The 17,999-nt window shown below is 50.0% G+C and overlaps 1 protein-coding gene across 1 annotated transcript in view; it reads right to left on the bottom strand.

Annotated features, from left to right (window-relative positions):
* The window catches only part of trpm7 (transient receptor potential cation channel, subfamily M, member 7), a 199,448-nt gene extending 184,797 nt beyond the window's left edge, over positions 1 to 14,651 (bottom strand). Inside the window, exon 1 of the mRNA XM_087981216.1 lies at positions 14,497 to 14,651. Within this exon, the coding sequence (XP_087837342.1) occupies positions 14,497 to 14,499 (3 nt within the window). The 5' untranslated portion in view covers positions 14,500 to 14,651. The remainder of the gene's footprint in view (positions 1 to 14,496) is intronic.
* Between the last annotated feature and the right edge of the window lie 3,348 nt (positions 14,652 to 17,999).

The raw sequence follows: 17,999 nt of genomic DNA, 5'->3' as shown, positions 1-17,999 counted from the left end.
TGAACACTTTAACTCCCCCTCCCACTCCGCCAAGGACATGCAGGTCCTTGGCCTCCTCCATCGCCAGACCATGGCAACACGACGCCTGGAGGAAGAGCGCCTCATCTTCCGCCTAGAAACCCTCCAACCGCAAGGGATGAATGTAGATTTCTCCAGTTTCCTCATTTCCCCTCCCTCCACCTTGTCTCAGTCAAATCCCTCGAACTCAGCACCACCTTCCTAACCTGCAATCTTCTTCCCGACCTCTCCGCCCCCACCCCCTCTCCGGCCTCACCTCCTTCCACCTATCGTATTCCCAGCGCCCCTCCCCCAAATTCCCTCCCCCCTACCTTTTATCTCAGCCCGTTTGGCACACCTTCCTCATTCCTTTGAAGACGGGTTTATGCCCAAAACGTCGATTCTCCTGCTCCTCGGATGCTGCCTGGCCTGCTGTGTTTTTCCAGCACCACATTTTTCAACTCTATTGCCTTCTATTCCTTGGCATTGCAAGTGTAGACCTAAACACTATTTAAATATCAGAGATCCTGTCTCTACCATTCTTGTAGACAGGCAGGAGACTGGAAAAACACAGCAAGCCAGGTAGCATCAGGAGGTGGAGAAATCTGTGTGCAATTAGTTAGTGTGTTCTGCTGTTAACAGAAAGGTTGATGGTTTGGGGCGATCGCTGCTCTCACTCCAAGCACGGTGTTTTGGGCGGCATGGTGGCTCAGTGGTTAGCACTGCTGCCTCACAGCACCAGGATCCTAGGTTCGATTCCAGCCTCGGGTGACTGTGTGTGTGGAGTTTGGACATTCTCCCGGTGTTTCTCCCAGTTTCCTCCGGGTGCTCTGGTTTCCAAAGATGTACAGGCCAGCTGAATTGGCCATGCTAAATTGCCCATAGTGTTAGGTGCATTAGTCAGAGGGAAAATGGGTCTGGGTGTGGACTGGTTGCGCCGAAGGGCCTGTTTCCACACTGTAGGGAATCTAATCAAAGTTGACGTTTTGGGTGTAACCCTCCTTCAGGACTGGGGGGGTGGGTGTAGGGGAGCTGCAGATAAAGGGGGTGGTGAAGCCAGGATAGGTGAAGACAGGTGGAGGTACAACCTGGTTGGTCAACGGTAGGAATTAATTCGGTTGGTGGCAGGGAGTAGTGGAAGGGATGGGGAGGGATTGGGAAGGGAGGTTATTTGAAATTAGAGAACTCAACATTGAGTCCTCTGGGCTGTAGGCTGCCCTGATGGAAGATGAGGTTTTATTCCTTCAATTTGCCCTGTGGTTCATTGTGGCAATGGAGGCAGCCAAAGATTGTCATATCTGACAGGGAGCGGTTAGGGCAATTGAAATGGACGGTGATTGGGAGGTCTGGTCGGCCCCTGCGGGCCTGGCTGCGATGCTCAGTGAACCATTCCCTAAGTTTATGTTCGCCAGTCTATCACCACCCAGCTTTGTCAGCGGATTTGATGGTGAACTGGGGATTGTTGCGGACTGAGTCGAGTGCTGCACATTTGGAGAGGGTGTGGTTGGAGTGGGTTGGAGGGTGGGTGAATGCCAGATGCCCACCAGCCCTGATTTTAAAAAATCTTTACATCCCTTGAAATCTGTGCCCCAATCATTAATGTGTCCAAGGGAATGATTTCCTCCTGTCTTCCCTCTCTGGACCCCTCAATACAAGCCAACCATGTGCGTAGGAAATCATGTCTCACAACATTGATTTGAGTTTTTTGAAGTAGTAATGAAGAGGATTGATGAGGGCAAAGTGGTGGACTTGATCCAAATTGACTTCAGTAAGGTGCTCAACGAGGTTCCCCATGGGAGACTGATTAGCAAGGTTGGATCTCATGGAATACAGGGAGAACTAACTATTTGGATACAGAACTGGCTCAATGGTAGAAGGCAGAGGGTGGTGGTGGTGGTGGAGAGTTGCTTTTCGGACTGGAGGGCTGTGACCAGTGGTGTGCCACAAGGATTGGTGCTGGGTCCTTTACTTTTCGTCATTCATATAAATGATTTGATGTGAACATAGGAGATATAGCAAGTACGTTTGCAGATGACACCAAAATTGGAGATGTAGTGGACAGTGAATAAAGTTACTTCAGAGTACAACGCGATCTTGATCAGATGGACCAATGGGCTGAGGACTGGCAGATGGAGTTTAATTTAGATAAATGTAAGGTGCTGCATTTTGGAATGGCAAATCAGACCAGGACGTATACACTTGATGGTAAGGTCCTGGGGAGAGACCTTGGAGTACAGGTTCATAGTTCTTTGAAAATAGAGTTCCAGGTAGACAGGGTAGTGAAGGCAGCGTTTGGTATGCTTTCCTTTATTGGTCAGAGTATTGAGTACAGGAGTTGGGAGGTCATTTTGTGGCTGTACGAGACATTGATTAGGCCACTCTTGGAATATTGTGTGCAATTCTGAACTCCCTCCTCTTGGAAGGATGTTGTGAAACTTGAAAGAGTTCAGAAAAGATTTACAAAGATGCTGTCTGGGTTGGAGGATTTGAGCTATAGGGAGAGGCTGAAATTTCTGGGGATGTGTTCCCTGGATTGTCGGAGGCTGAGGGGTGACTTTATAGAGGTTTATAAAATCCTGAGGGGCATGGATAGGATAAACAGACAGGTCTTTTCCCTGGGGTGGGAGAGTCTGAAGCTAGAGTGCATAGGTTTAGGGTGAGAAGGGAAAATTTTAAAATGAACCTAGGGAGTAACATTTTCATGCAGAGTGTATGGAATGAGCTGCCAGAGGAAGTAGTGGAGGCTGGTACAATTGCAATATTCAAAAGGCATCTGAATGGGAATATGAATAGGTAGGCTTTAGAGGGATATGGGGCAAGTGCTGGCAAATGGGACTAGATTAGGTTAGGATGTCTGGTTGACATGGACAAATTGGACTGAAAGGTCTGTTTCCATGTTGTACATCTCTATGACTCCACTCAGTCTCCTCTGCTCCAAGGATAACAACCCCAATTCAATCAATCAATCTTCATAACTAAAAAACTCTCTTGCCCAGGCTACATCCTGGTAAATCTCATCTGCATCCTCTCCAGTGCAATAACATTTCTCCCATAATGTGAATTCCAGAGCTGCACACAATGTATAACCTCCCTATTTTCAAATTCTATATCTTGGCAAATAAAGCCAAGTGTCCCATGTTTTTTCTTAACCACACTGGCTTCCTGTCCCTACCTTAAAAGTACCAGTTAAGAACTCCAAGGATTCTCTGATCCTTGCTGCCTCCTAGATTCCTACCATTCACATATTCCCATGCCTCAGTTAATCTGCCAAAGTGCATCACCTCACACTAATCTGGATTAAATTCCATTTGTCATTGATCAGTATATCTGACCAGTTCATCAAGATCCTCCAGTAATCAAATTATCCTAACTACTTACGACCCCACCATATTTTGTGTCATCTACAAACTGAATGACCAACCCTCTAATGTTCAAGTCTAAGTTATTTAGATATTCCACAAATATAAACAGCCTTAATACTGATCCCTGCAGAACCTCATTAAATACTGGCTTCCATTCACAAAAATACCCCATAACCATCACTCTGTACTTCCTGCGTCTCAGTCAATTCTGGATCTAATTAGCCAAATTTCTTTGGATCCCAATGCCTTTCACCTTTGCATCCAATGTCATCTGATAGCATTGTCCACATCCACACACCTAGTTACTTCTGGGGAAAAATACATTAAAGTTGGTCAGATGTTACTTCCCCTGAACAAAAGCATGCTGACTATTGTTGATTAATCCCTGCCTCTCCAAGTGCAGATTAATCCTGTCCCTCAGAATTGCTTACAATAGTTTCCCCATCACTGAGGTTAGACTGATTGGTTTGTAGTTTCCTGCTTTATCCAATGCTCCCTTCTTGAATAACAGCACCACACTGACCGTCCTCCAGTCTTTAAGAATTATGCTTCCTCGAAACCTTTCAAGCTATGACTTCCCCAGCTGTTGTTGAGGAAGTTGAAATGCCTTACTATCACACCCTATTACTTTTGTACTTCTAAAATTTGCCTGCATATCTGCTCTGCTATTTCTCCCCGACCCTTACTTTGGTTTGTAACAGGTTAGAAAAGGGCATGCATCTCATCATTCTTAATCACCCACATCATTATGGGATATCATTGGGCTAGATGGTCACCACTACTGCGGTTAAATTTCAATTTCAGATTAATTAAATTTAAATTTCACTAGCCGTCATGGAAGGACTTGAATTTATATCCCCAACTCACAGTGTTAGCCTGGACATCTGACTGACTGGTCTAATACATCGTCGTATCACATCCCCCAAAGCCTCCACAAAATGTCTCAAGAAATTGTTCGACATTAAAAAATGCTACAGAAACTCAGTTGAGAGAGAAAGGACTCCTTTTTCATTCCACAAACTAAATTATAATGTAAAGGTACAGTACACAGAAGTGAGCATCTTTAGATTTATCCTTATTCTAAACACAAGAATATTGTTCTCACCTCCTGAGAACGGGATTAAACACAGATGAGTAAGCATCACATTCCCTCATGTGGCTAAATAGACACCCTCAACTACATGCATTCCAAAACACCACAGGGTTTGAATTTATACAGGTGCAAAGTTAAAAACCTTGAACCAGCATTTCTTCCCACAGCATAAATTAACCTTTCCCTATCAACCCCAGTCTTTCACTGTTCAGTTTTATGTTTCTTCCATAGCTTCATCCAGCAGTGTTAATAATATTTCAGGCTGCCAAATTAACATCTGCAATGGTTCTATCATTCTCATATATTAAGCTTTTCCCACTCTGAAAGATATTAATAATCAATGATTACTCTGTGATAATCAGTGATAAACACAAAGTTGCAATTAAAATTATATCAAATTCACAGACAAAATGTCAGAATAGCAAAAGGTTACTTTATCTGACACTGAATTCTGTCCACCATAAAGACTGAATACTTCGACTTCTAAAATTTCCAACCTCTGCCTCTGAACTTTTAAATCACCAAAGCCAGGATATTGCCGTCTCCTCTGGACACTGATCGTGTATAATTTAAAATTCTCCTGCTGATATTCAATCCCATACAAAGTAACAATCAGTCACTTCCGATCTTCACTGACTGATGTTGGTAGCGCTACAATTTTATGAGCTTTAAAATTTCCATCTCCAAGTCCTTTAATTTCAACCCAAAATGTGCCAGCTTTTCTCTAGCCCATTGTAACAACAGCTTAAAACCAGGTCCCAATCTTTGGTCATTCGTCTCATGTATGGCTCTATCTCTGAATCAGCTTCTGAATAATCCACTTAATAGCTTTGTCTTTGGCCCGGTATAAGAACGTACGAGCAGGGTAAGCCATTCAGCCCCTCGAGTCTGCTTCAACATTCTCAATCATGGTGGGGGTCATTTACCTCAACACTATACTCCTGTGCTATCCCAGACCTCTCAATGTTATTAATTTAAAATGTATCACTTTCTGTAGTAAACATACTCAATGCCTGGGGTTCCACTATTCTGAAGGGTAGAACTCCAAAGATTCACTACCCTCTACTTGAAGATATTCCTCCTCAGCTCAGTTCTAAGCGCCTTTCATTCTGAAACTGCCAGCCTCACCATACTCCTGCCTGGCTGTACGCCCCACAGCCAAAGGAAATATTCTTTGTGCATCTCCTCTTTAAATCTTTAATAATTTCTATGAATTACCTCTCATTTTTCTAAATTCCAGAAAGTTCTACCCTGCTACTGTCCCACCAATCCAGGAATCAGTCGAGTGAACTTCTACTGCACTCCATCTATTCATCGTTCTTTAGATGACAGAAGCAGAACTGTTCACACCAATTAAGGTGCAGTCTATACAGTGTCCTATACAACTGGAGCTGGACTTTTTAATTCCTGTACTCAAGGCTAGTGTACTGTTTGCCTTTTGAATTACTGCTGCACCTGCATTAGCTTTCAACATATGAACAAGGACACCTAAGCCTTTTTGGACATCACTTTCCAAAACCATTTAGGAAATGCTCTATACATTTGTTCAACCTCATACTAAATCACATATTCCATCTGCCCATTCACTCAGCCTGAAGCTTTTCTGCATCTTCAACTCTCACTCCCAAGTCTTGCAGCATCTGCAAACTAGAAAAATTCTAAATTAGCCCTATAGCCAAATTATTAATATAGATTGTGAACAGCTGGGTCCAGACACTGATTTAAGCACTCCACTCGTGGTACACCTGCCAACTTGAAAATGACCTATTTATTCTTATTCTCTGCTTTCTGCCTTTTAAATCAAGCTTCAACCCATTCTAGTATACTATGTGTCTTAATTTTTGTTTATTAACCTCCTGAATGGGACTTATCAAGCATCTTCTAGAAACCCAAATGCAATGTTCCACTGTATATACTTTGCTAGAAACATGGTCAAAATCTTCTCTCAGGATTTTCAAATATGATTTGGCTTTTATAAAGCCATATTGATTCTGACAAATTAGATAATTATTTTCTCAATACAAAGTAATCACATCTTTATTTAATTTTGATTGTTATCTATCTAAATAAATGTTTCTTTTCCTTTTTCAAATAATAATGGACCTATTGTTAATTTCCAATATTTTTCTTTTTACATAAAATGTTGATTATTTGTGATTAGTTTTTCCAGGCCTCCTTCTCTTCAATTGTCGACATGAGTTCAACACAACCGCAAAATGTCAAATTAAATTATTAAAACCATTGAACATTGATATACAAAATATTAATACAGGTGACCCCCACTATCCGAAACTAGAGCATTCCCAGAAAACCTTTTACAGGCTGGAAATGGCGGAAAATGAAGGTGCATTATTTAAATTTGAAAAAGCATCGCCGCTTTTCATAAAAGCAAAAACCCTCTTTCGTGAAAACAGGTACTTATGCAGGTCTTTCATAAATGCTAAATTGCATAAAGCGAACGTTCAAAAAGCGGGATATGCCTGACAATGAAGGTCTGAAATCATTAATACTCTCAAAACTATATCTGTTTCTTGTAATAAAGATTGAGCATTAGCTCTGAAGTTAAATTAGTCAATAATAAACAATAGGTTCATGACATGCATTGTAAAATTATTTAACAACCAATCAGATCAAGCTGTAATAATGTTTACCATTCCTCAGTATTAAACACTAATCAGAGGTCTTACTTTCAAAGCACTAAACACCATGATTATTCGATGATACCAAACAATGAAATCAGACTGACAACCGTCATGACCTAAATGATAGCATGCAATTTATGGTGAAATTGAACACTAATGATTAACCAAAAATAATGGCGCACATTTACTCAACAATATTAACATTAGGATTGGAAGCAAAAGAATGTACACAATCAGCAAAGACCATTATAAACCATGTAGTGAGTGTCAGAATATAGGAAATATTATCTCTCAGTTTTACCGAACATTTCTCAGCCTCAAACCAAATCTTATGTCGTGTGTAGGTAGACAGTAGCAAAGGCTCCTTCTCTACAGATTTGACAATTAACAATATTTCACCTTCCCTATTTCAAGTCCGAGGTTATGCCTAATAATTAGGAAGATGAAAAGATTAAGTTTGTGATATGCATTGCTACTAAGTGGCAGAGATCCAATTATGTACTGTGTTAATAACTGGAGAAGGATGACACGTATTGAAAGCTTGGAGAGAAAACAACAATATAAACCACGCCAGAAAATTCTGTGGATACGAAACATGACACTGCCATTTCTTGCGACCATGCCTATTATGTTCCAAGACACATTTGTCAGTCACAAAGTGATACAAATAGGGTTCCATGAAATTGTACTCAAGTCTAGTTGAGTAATTCTTTCATGTTACTAAGCTTAATGGCCCTCAATGATGTTACTAGCTAGGTTGTTTTCTCTGGAGGCTGAGGGGTGACATTATAAAAGTTTATAAGATGAGGGATATGGATAGGGTGAATAGCCAAGGTCTTTTCCCCAGTGTAGGGGAGTTCAAATTCAGGGGCATAGGTTTAAGGTGAGAGGGGAAAGATTTAAGAGGAACTTATGGGGTAACTTTATCACCCACAGGGTGGTACGTGGATGCAATGAGCTGCCAGAGGAAGTGGAGGAGGCTGGTACAATTACAACATTTAAAAGGCACCTGGATGAGTACATGAATAGGAGGGGTTTATATGGATATGGCCAAATGCTGGCAAATGGGACTAGATTAATTTAGGATATCTGGTTGGCATGCACGAGTTGGACCAAAGGGTGTGTTTCCATACTGCATAGGTCTGTGAATACTGAGAACTTTTTCTAACAATTTCTTTCAATGGCCAGTACTATTCAGTGATGCTGCATTCAGGTTGTATTAACTATAGAATCTGTAATTTCAGTTATTAAGAATATGAGATAGTCTTGGCAAATAAGATTAAGGGTAATCGAAAGAGATTCTAAGTACATTAAGAGCAACGAGACAGACAGTAGGGCCCCTCACAGATCATAGAAGTCGTCCTGTTGAACCTCAGGAAGTGATAGAGATATTAAATGAATATTTCATGTCAGTTTTTACTGAGGAGAAAGAAATGGAGGCTAGAGATCACAAAGAAATAAATATTGGTATTTCGAAAACAGTTCACATTACAGAAGAGGAAGTGCAGAGATCTTGTAAAATATAAAGGTGGATAAATCTCCAGGGCCTGATCTACTGTATCTCAGAATTTTGTGGGAAGATAGGGAGGAAATTGCAGGGCCTGTTGCTGAAATACTTGTATCATTTATAAATATGGATGAGATGCTAAATGACTGGAGTGCCTAACCCTTTCTTTAAGGAGGGATGTAAGGAAAAGCCCGGAAAACATAGACCTGTGAGACTGACTTTGGTGGTGGGTAAATTGTTGGAAGTGATTCTGAAAAATAAGGTTTATATGCATTTGGAGATGCAAGGAATAGGGATCAGCATGGTTTTGTGCAAGGGAAATAGTGTCTCACCAGCTTGACTGAGTTTTTCGAGGAAGTAACCAAGATGACCGATGACAGCAAAGCAGTAGACATTGTTACTTGGAATTTAGTAAAGCCTTTGACAAGGATCTGCCTGGGGCAGCATGGTGGCTCAGTGGTTAGCACTGCTGCCTCACAGCACCAGGGACCCGGGTTCAATTCGTACCTCAGGCAACTGTTTGTGTGGAGTGTGCACGTTCTCCCCATGTCTGCGTGGGTTTCCACCTGTTTCCTCCCACAATCCAAAGATGTATAGGTCAGGTGAATTGGCCTTGATAAATTGCCCATGGTTAAAGTAACCATAGTGTTAAGTGCATTAGTTAGGGGAATGGGTCTGGGTGGGTTACTCTTCAGAGGGTTGGTATGGACTTGTTGGGCCAAAGGGCCTGTTTCCACACTGTAGGTAATCTAAAGTTGATCACATGGGATTCTGGGTGAGCTTGCCAATTGAATATAAAATTGGCTTAATGAGACAGAGATTGATGATAGAGAGTTTTTTTGGGACTGGAGGCCTGTGACCAGCAGGCGTTGTTGGAGCGTTGTTGAGTCTGCTGTTATTTACATAAATGGTTTAGATGAGAATATGAAAAGCATGGCTAGTAAATCTGCAGGTGACACCAAAATTGGTGGTATAGTGGACAGTTGAAAAAGATTATCTAACTGTGTCATGTTTGAGTCTCCCTGTTATTAAGATGGAGAGGGCTCCAAAGAGATTTACAGGATGTTGCCAGGAATGGAGGGTTTGAGTTATAAAAAGAGGCAGGGACATTTTCTTCCCCCACTGAAGCACAGGACGTTGACAGATGACCTAATAGGGGTTTATAAAATCATGAGTAGGTAAGATGAATGGTAGGTCACAGACGTACAGCACGGAAACAGACCCTTCAGTACAACTCGTCCACACCAACCACTTATCCTAACCTAATCTAGTCTCATTTGCCAGCACTTGGCCCATATCCCTCTGAACCCGGCCGAACCAATGCCCTGTACAGCTGTAACATGACCTCCCAACTCCTGTACTCAATACTCTGGCCAATAAAGGAAAGCATATCAAACACCTTCTTCACAATCCTATCTACCTACAACTGCACTCCAAGGTCTTTGTTCAGCAGCACTCCCCAGGACTTGACCATTAAGTGTATACGTCCCGCTAAGATTTGCTTTCCCAAAATGCAGCACCTCGCATTATCTAAATTAAACTCCATGGGCCACACCTCAGCCCGTTGGCCCATCTGATCAAGATCCCATTGTACTCAGAGGTAACTTTCTTCGCTCTCCACTACACCTCCAATTTTGAAGTCATCTGCAAACTTACTAGCTATACCTATGTTCCCTAGAGTGGGGATTTCAAAACTAAGGGGCATATTTTAAATTGAGGGAAGAAAGGTTTTAAAAAGACCCGAGGGGCAATTTTTTTTTGTTACAGAATGGTTTGTGTATGGAGTGAACTTCCATAGAAAGTGATGGATGCGGGTAAAGTCACAGTTTTAGATAAGTACATAAATAAACATTTGGAGGGATACCAGCCAAATTGAATCCCCAAGGGGGGAGGGGGAGGGTGGGGGGGGTGAGTGGGGGGGAGGGTGTGTGTGGGGGGGGGGGGGGGAGGGTGTGTGGGGGGGGGAGGGAGGGTGTGTGGGGGGGGGAGGGAGGGTGTGTGGGGGGGGGAGGGAGGGTGTGAGGGGGGGGGGAGGGAGGGTGTGAGGGGGGGGGGAGGGAGGGTGTGAGGGGGGGGGAGGGAGGGTGTGAGGGGGGGGGAGGGAGGGTGTGAGGGGGGGGGAGGGAGGGTGTGAGGGGGGGGGAGGGAGGGTGTGAGGGGGGGGGAGGGAGGGTGTGAGGGGGGGGGAGGGAGGGTGTGAGGGGGGGGGAGGGAGGGTGTGAGGGGGGGGGAGGGAGGGTGTGAGGGGGGGGGAGGGAGGGTGTGAGGGGGGGGGAGGGAGGGTGTGAGGGGGGGGGAGGGAGGGTGTGAGGGGGGGGGAGGGTGTGGGGGGGGAGGGTGTGAGGGGGGGGGAGGGTGTGAGGGGGGGGGGAGGGTGTGAGGGGGGGGGAGGGTGTGAGGGGGGGGGGAGGGTGTGAAGGGGGGGGAGGGTGTGAGGGGGGGGGGAGGGTGTGAGGGGGGGGGGAGGGTGTGAGGGGGGAGGGAGGGTGTGAGGGGGGGGGAGGGAGGGTGTGAGGGGGGAGGGAGGGTGTGAGGGGGGGGGAGGGAGGGTGTGAGAGGGGGGGAGGGTGTGAGGGGGGGGGGGTGAGGGGGGAGGGTGTGAGGGGGGAGGGTGTGGGGGGGGGGTGTGGGGGGGGGAGGGGGTGTGTGGGGGGGGAGGGGGTGTGGGGGGGGAGGGGGTGTGGGGGGGGGAGGGGGTGTGGGGGGGGAGGGGGTGTGTGGGGGGGGAGGGGGTGTGGAGGGGGTGTGGGGGGGGGAGGGGGTGTGTGGGGGGGGAGGGGGTGTGGAGGGGGTGTGGGGGGGGAAGGGGGTGTGGGGGGGGGGGAGGGGGTGTGTGGGGGGGGAGGGGGTGTGGGGGGAGGGGGTGTGGGGGGGGAAGGGGGTGTGGGGGGGGAGGGGGTGTGGGGGGGAGGGGGTGTGGGGGGGGGAGGGGGTGTGTGGGGGGGGAGGGGGTGTGGCGGGAGGGGGTGTGGGGGGAGGGGGTGTGGGGGGGAGGGGGTGTGGGGGGGGGAGTGGGTGTGTGGGGGGGGAGGGGGTGTGTGGGGGGGGGAGGGGGTGTGTGGGGGGGGAGGGGTTGTGGGGGGGAGGGGGTGTGGGGGGGAGGGGGTGTGGGGGGGAGGGGGGGGGAGGGGGTGTGGGGGGGGAGGGGGTGTGGGGGGGGGAGGGGGTGTGGGGGGGGGAGGGGTGTGGGGGGGGGAGGGGGTGTGGGGGGGGGAGGGGGTGTGGGGGGGGGAGGGGGTGTGGGGGGGGGGAGGGGGTGTGGGGGGGGGGAGGGGGTGTGGGGGGGGGAGGGGGTGTGGAGGGGGTGGGGGGGGAGGGGGTGTGTGGGGGGGGAGGGGGTGTGTGGGGGGGAGGGGGTGTGGGGGGGGGAGGGGGTGTGGGGGGGGGAGGGGGTGTGGAGGGGGTGTGGGGGGGGAGGGGGTGTGTGGGGGGGGAGGGGGTGTGGGGGGGTGTGGGGGGGAGGGGGTGTGTGGGGGGGGAGGGGGTGTGGAGGGGGTGTGGGGGGGGAGGGGGTGTGGGGGGGAGGGGGTGTGGGGGGGGGAGGGGGTGTGGGGGGGGGGAGGGGGTGTGGGGGGGGAGGGGGTGTGGGGGGGGGAGGGGGTGTGGGGGGGGGAGGGGGTGTGGGGGGGAGGGGGTGTGGGGTGTGGGGGGGGGGAGGGGGTGTGGGGGGGGAGGGGGTGTGGGGGGGGAGGGGGTGGCGGGAGGGGTGTGTGGGGGGGAGGGGGTGTGTGGGGGGGAGGGGGTGTGTGGGGGGGAGGGGTGTGTGGGGGGGAGGGGGTGTGTGGGGGGGAGGGGGTGTGTGGGGGGGGAGGGGGTGGCGGGAGGGGGTGTGTGGGGGGGAGGGGGTGTGTGGGGGGGAGGGGGTGTGTGGGGGGGGAGGGGGTGGCGGGAGGGGGTGTGGGGGGGGAGGGGGTGTGGGGGGGGGAGGGGGTGTGGGGGGGGGAGGGGGTGTGGGGGGGGGAGGGGGTGTGGGGGGGGAGGGGGTGTGGGGGGGGAGGGGGTGTGGGGGGGGGAGGGGGTGTGGGGGGGGGAGGGGGTGTGGAGGGGGTGGGGGGGAGGGGGTGTGTGGGGGGGAGGGGGTGGGGGGGGAGGGGGTGTGGAGGGGGTGTGGGGGGGAGGGGTGTGTGTGGGGGGGAGGGGGTGTGGGGGGGTGTGGGGGGGAGGGGGTGTGTGGGGGGGGAGGGGGTGTGGAGGGGGTGTGGGGGGGGAGGGGTGTGGGGGGGGAGGGGTGTGGGGGGGGGAGGGGGTGTGGGGGGGGGGAGGGGGTGTGGGGGGGAGGGGGTGTGGGGGGGAGGGGGTGTGGGGTGTGGGGGGGGGAGGGGGTGTGGGGGGGGAGGGGGTGTGGGGGGGGAGGGGGTGGCGGGAGGGGGTGTGTGGGGGGGAGGGGGTGTGTGGGGGGGAGGGGGTGTGTGGGGGGGAGGGGGTGTGTGGGGGGGAGGGGTGTGTGGGGGGGAGGGGGTGGCGGGAGGGGGTGTGTGGGGGGGAGGGGGTGTGTGGGGGGGAGGGGTGTGTGGGGGGGAGGGGGTGTGTGGGGGGAGGGGGTGTGTGGGGGGGAGGGGGTGTGTGGGGGGGAGGGGGTGTGTGGGGGGGAGGGGGTGTGTGGGGGGAGGGGGTGTGTGGGGGGAGGGGGTGTGGGGGGAGGGGGTGTGGGGGGGAGGGGGTGTGGGGGGGGGAGGGGGTGTGGGGGGGAGGGGGTGTGGGGGGGGGGAGGGGGTCTGGGGGGGGGGGAGGGGGTGTGGGGGGGAGGGGTGTGTGGGGGGGGAGGGGTGTGTGGGGGGGGAGGGGTGTGTGGGGGGGGAGGGGTGTGTGGGGGGGGAGGGGTGTGTGGGGGGGGAGGGGGTGACGGGAGGGGGTGTGTGGGGGGGAGGGGGTGTGTGGGGGGGGAGGGGGTGTGTGGGGGGGGAGGGGGTGTGTGGGGGGGAGGGGGTGTGTGGGGGGGGAGGGGGTGTGGAGGGGGTGTGGGGGGGGAGGGGGTGTGTGGGGGGGAGGGGGTGTGGAGGGGGTGTGGGGGGGGAAGGGGGTGTGGGGGGGGAGGGTGTGGGGGGGGGAGGGGGTGTGGGGGGGGAGGGGGTGTGTGGGGGGGGAGGGGGTGTGGGGGGAGGGGGTGTGGGGGGGGGAAGGGGGTGTGGGGGGGAGGGGGTGTGGGGGGGGGGAGGGGGTGTGTGGGGGGGGAGGGGGTGTGGCGGGAGGGGTGTGGGGGGAGGGGGTGTGGGGGGAGGGGGTGTGGGGGGAGGGGGTGTGGGGGGGGAGTGGGTGTGTGGGGGGGGAGGGGGTGTGTGGGGGGGGAGGGGGTGTGTGGGGGGGGAGGGGGTGTGTGGGGGGGGAGGGGGTGTGGCAGGGGAGGGGGTGTGGGGGGGGAGGGGGTGTGGGGGGGAGGGGGTGTGGGGGGGGGGGGAGTGGGTGTGTGGGGGGGGAGGGGGTGTGTGGGGGGGAGGGGGTGTGGGGGGGGGAGGGGGTGTGGGGGGGGAGGGGGTGTGGGGGGGGAGGGGGTGTGGGGGGGGGAGGGGGTGTGGGGGGGGAGGGGGTGGCGGGAGGGGGTGTGTGGGGGGAGGGGGTGTGTGGGGGGGGGAGGGGGTGTGTGGGGGGGGAGGGTGTGTGTGGGGGGAGGGGGTGGGGGGGGGGGGAGGGGGTGTGTGGGGGGGGGAGGGTGTGTGTGGGGGGGAGGGGGTGTGTGGGGGGGGGAGGGGTTGGGGGGGGGAGGGGGTGTGTGGGGGGGGGAGGGGGAGGGTGTGGGGGGGGGGGGAGGGGGTGGGGGGGGGGGGGGAGGGGGTGGGGGGGGGGGAGGGGGTGTGGGGGGGGGAGGGGGTGTGGGGGGGGGGGGTGGGGGTGTGGGGGGAGGGGGTGTGTGGGGGGGGGGGCCGCGGCGCCCGGGAGGTGCGGAGCCCGGTGACCTACCATTCTGTTCACGGATGCAGCAGCGGGACAAGCTCCACGTGGCCTTGAGCCATGGACGAGCTGGGGCTCGGGATCTGGAGTTAGGAGCCGGGCAAACGCGGTGATGAGAAGGCGCGGGCCCAGCAGCAGCTGCAGCTTGTCTCATCGCTGGCTCTAGGAGTGAGGCTGCGGCCTAGCAGGCATCATGTGATCAAGGGGGCGGGGAAACACCGGCTCACCTGACCTCCACGCTCACTCTGATTGGCTTCAGCAGCGACGTGACGTTTGGTCGCCGAGGCCCCGCCCCTTCACGTTATTTCTATGACAACCGTCACGTGGTGAAGGGCAGACTTTGAGCTCCAGGGTCCATGGGTTTTCGAGCAGCCCAGGCCCCTAAATCAATAATCTTCTCTGCGTTTTAAAGCTGTCACTTTCTACTCGTCTGCACATGGGAGAATGCAGCATATCTTTGAAAAGCCTAATGTTTTATATTTAATACTTCAAAACCATTATGCCCAATCTTCCACGGGAAGAAAAACCAAAATGCACCAACATTCTCCTAACATTAAACAAGATTCCTGTGAAAATGGTTTTAAAAGCCCTAACTGTAAATGTACTTAGCAACGACCTCCCAAGGATTTCATAAACACCTAGTTACTGTGTTAACCACAAACCCTTTTCTACCACCCCACCCCCACGAAATCATTGCTTTATTTTAGTTTGAAAGCGCAAAACCTCCATTTTCCAATTTCATTTTACCATCCCTTCAGTAAATTCCACAAAGTTCGTTGTAGATAGATTGCTAGTTTTACTTTTAAAATGCACAAATGAATAAGAACCAAAATTTTAAAAAGCATTGTATTATAAACAATGTACTAAAACAATTCCAGTGTAGGCTTTTGCCCGAAACGTTGATTTTCCTGCTCCTCGGATGCTGCCTGAACTGCTGTGCTTTTCCAGCAACACTCTAATCTATTAACTGAAATATCAGTCAAACTCATGTCCTTCTGGGTTGTCAACCACTATATCTCAGAAATCCAACCTATACACATGAACCAGATGTGGAGCAGAGAACAGACAATGGGCCATCACAAGAAAGAATTTGAATGAAATGTTTGTAAAAAGACTGTAGCATTTATACACAAAAAACAATTATGCACTCCTTCCCAACAGAAAAATCTGTAGCAATGTTAATCACATCAATTCATCCCCTCCTTCACTGATCCTGTCACCCACTATTCTCACTACTGTTTTCAAAATAAACAAATATTCAAAAAAGGGAAACTACTTTGCATGAATTGTTGCACTGAACGCAAAAAAGTCAAATAATTTATCACCGAGAAAATATAAAAAGGAAATTGATAATCCGTGTACCACTTAATCGCACTTTGAGGTTTAGACAGGTTATAATCCAGAGATGAGACAGATATAAACAGTTATAAACTGCCATAGTTGGAGATGTAATCTGAACACCAGGAATACCACTTACTCTGACCTATATTAGGTCATGGTTAAACGTCTCAATTTAAAATCCTGCTTAAAACAAAGTCTAAACTCTCCTAGACCCATAATCAACAGTTCTCCAATTTTGGATTTTGCATATCCCAGATCTTGATTGACCTACCATAGATATTGTGCCTTTAGATGCCTGGGTCTTCCATTCTGGAATTCTCCTAAAAACACTCACCCTCCCAACCCCCATCCTCCTGAATCATAGCAACTCATTTGACTCCTTGAAATCCATCCTTTAAACCTTTTCCATCAAGCAAGCTTTTGGTCATCTGCATTTGACCATCAAGGTATTTGTTTACAATGCCCCTGATAGCCTCTGTGGGGTATTGTACCATGTGAAGGGAGTTTATGCAAGTTATCTGAAATTTGTTCACAGCGTAGCCACATAATTAGATTACAACGTTGTAACATTTCTTGATGTTATTCTGTGCACAACAAATGCTTAGAACTTATTAGATAACTATATTTACTCAGTTGTGGTGTCCATGTAAACAACAAGTATTAGGTTACGGTCTTCAGATACACTTACCAAATGTGCCATTGGGGGAGCCACATAATACATCGTTTTAATCCCCTCTGGAGGTGGGAGAAGAGGTGCATTTAAACCAGGCATGACTGTGTGGCAACTATCACTAGCATACTAATTGCAAGGGCACTTCATGTCCTTGATGTGAGGGCGTACACACTTGTGGCATTCTATAGGTTTAATCAGGAAATTTCTCTGCTCTGTGTTTGTAGAAACAACATGGCTTACTGCCAGCCTGAATACCGTACTTCCACAATCTCGATCTTAACCATTCACTATGCTGTGTTGGGGAAATCAGCTCCTCTCTTCCATAATATACAGCCACCTTCATTCTCACTTATTATTCAGGAGTTTGGAAATCATTCAGCAGAAAGTGGCCTAAATAGTCCACCTTCCAATTTGCCTTTCCCCTACAGATTAACTGGTGCCAAATATTCAGAGGTCAAGTACTCCATCATACCAGTGACTGCAGAGGTATATTCCAGAAGTGAGAGTATCCAATCAAATTTGTGTCCCAGCTTTGTTTCATATCCATAAATATACACTTCCCAGAAAGGGATTCTTGTAGTGAAGCAGTAATGTCCTACCTTTCAGGTCCAGAGGTGTCATAACATCTCTGAACAGGTTGATAAAACAATTACACTTGCCAGAAACACTACATGAACATGAGCAAGTAGCCTTACAACTCAGATGAACATCCCAATGTATTCCTCAATTGTTGCTGTGCTGAAAGTCAATTATTGCAAAACACATGCTGGATGGAGAGCAGAACTGCTGGTCTTGCATAACTCTGGTACCTCACGTTATTGCTGCATCACAGAATATGCAAACACATTGTACTTTTGATTGTATAAAGGATTTCAACAAGACCCATTTAAGTTAAGTCAACTGCTCAAGTAGAATTTTTAAAAACATGCGATTTAGAGTTACCCACTTACATGCCCCATTTCAACTTACCATTTTTTTTAAAAAAAGCTAACAAGGAAAACTGATGAGTGTAGTGCTTTCTGCATTAGCAAAGGCTTCAACAAGGTCACTATGGGAGATGGATTAAAAAAGCAGGGCCATGGGATCAAAGGAAAAGTGACAAGTTGGATTCAAAATTGACTTAAATAAAACAAAACTGCAGATGCTGAAAATCTGAAACATAACAGAAATTGCTAGTGAAACTCAGCAGCAAATCTGGAAAGAAAACAGAGTTGCTGTTGAGTCCAGTGGCTTTTCATCAGAATTGATAGCATGATTATCAGTTTTCCCAGCTGCTAATAAGGTTGAGCAGCATCTGTGGAGAAAGAAATTGAGTTAATGTTTCAGGTTTGTGACCCTTTATTAGAACTAGATAGGCTAACTGATGTCTTAAATACAATGCTAGCAAGGCTGTTAGAGAGCAAGTCTCTGACAGCACCTCACATTGCAAGATTTCTAGTCACTAAAATGCTTAGCCATACAAATGACTTTCATCCATCAGTATATTTTTTTGCACCTG

Source organism: Chiloscyllium plagiosum, unplaced genomic scaffold (genome assembly GCF_037043375.1).
Source record: "Chiloscyllium plagiosum isolate Xiang-an unplaced genomic scaffold, Cpla_swu_hap1 HiC_scaffold_39, whole genome shotgun sequence".
NCBI lineage: Eukaryota > Metazoa > Chordata > Chondrichthyes > Orectolobiformes > Hemiscylliidae > Chiloscyllium > Chiloscyllium plagiosum.
Note: the sequence above shows the minus strand (reverse complement) of the source record. Positions and strands in the feature narration are given on the sequence as shown.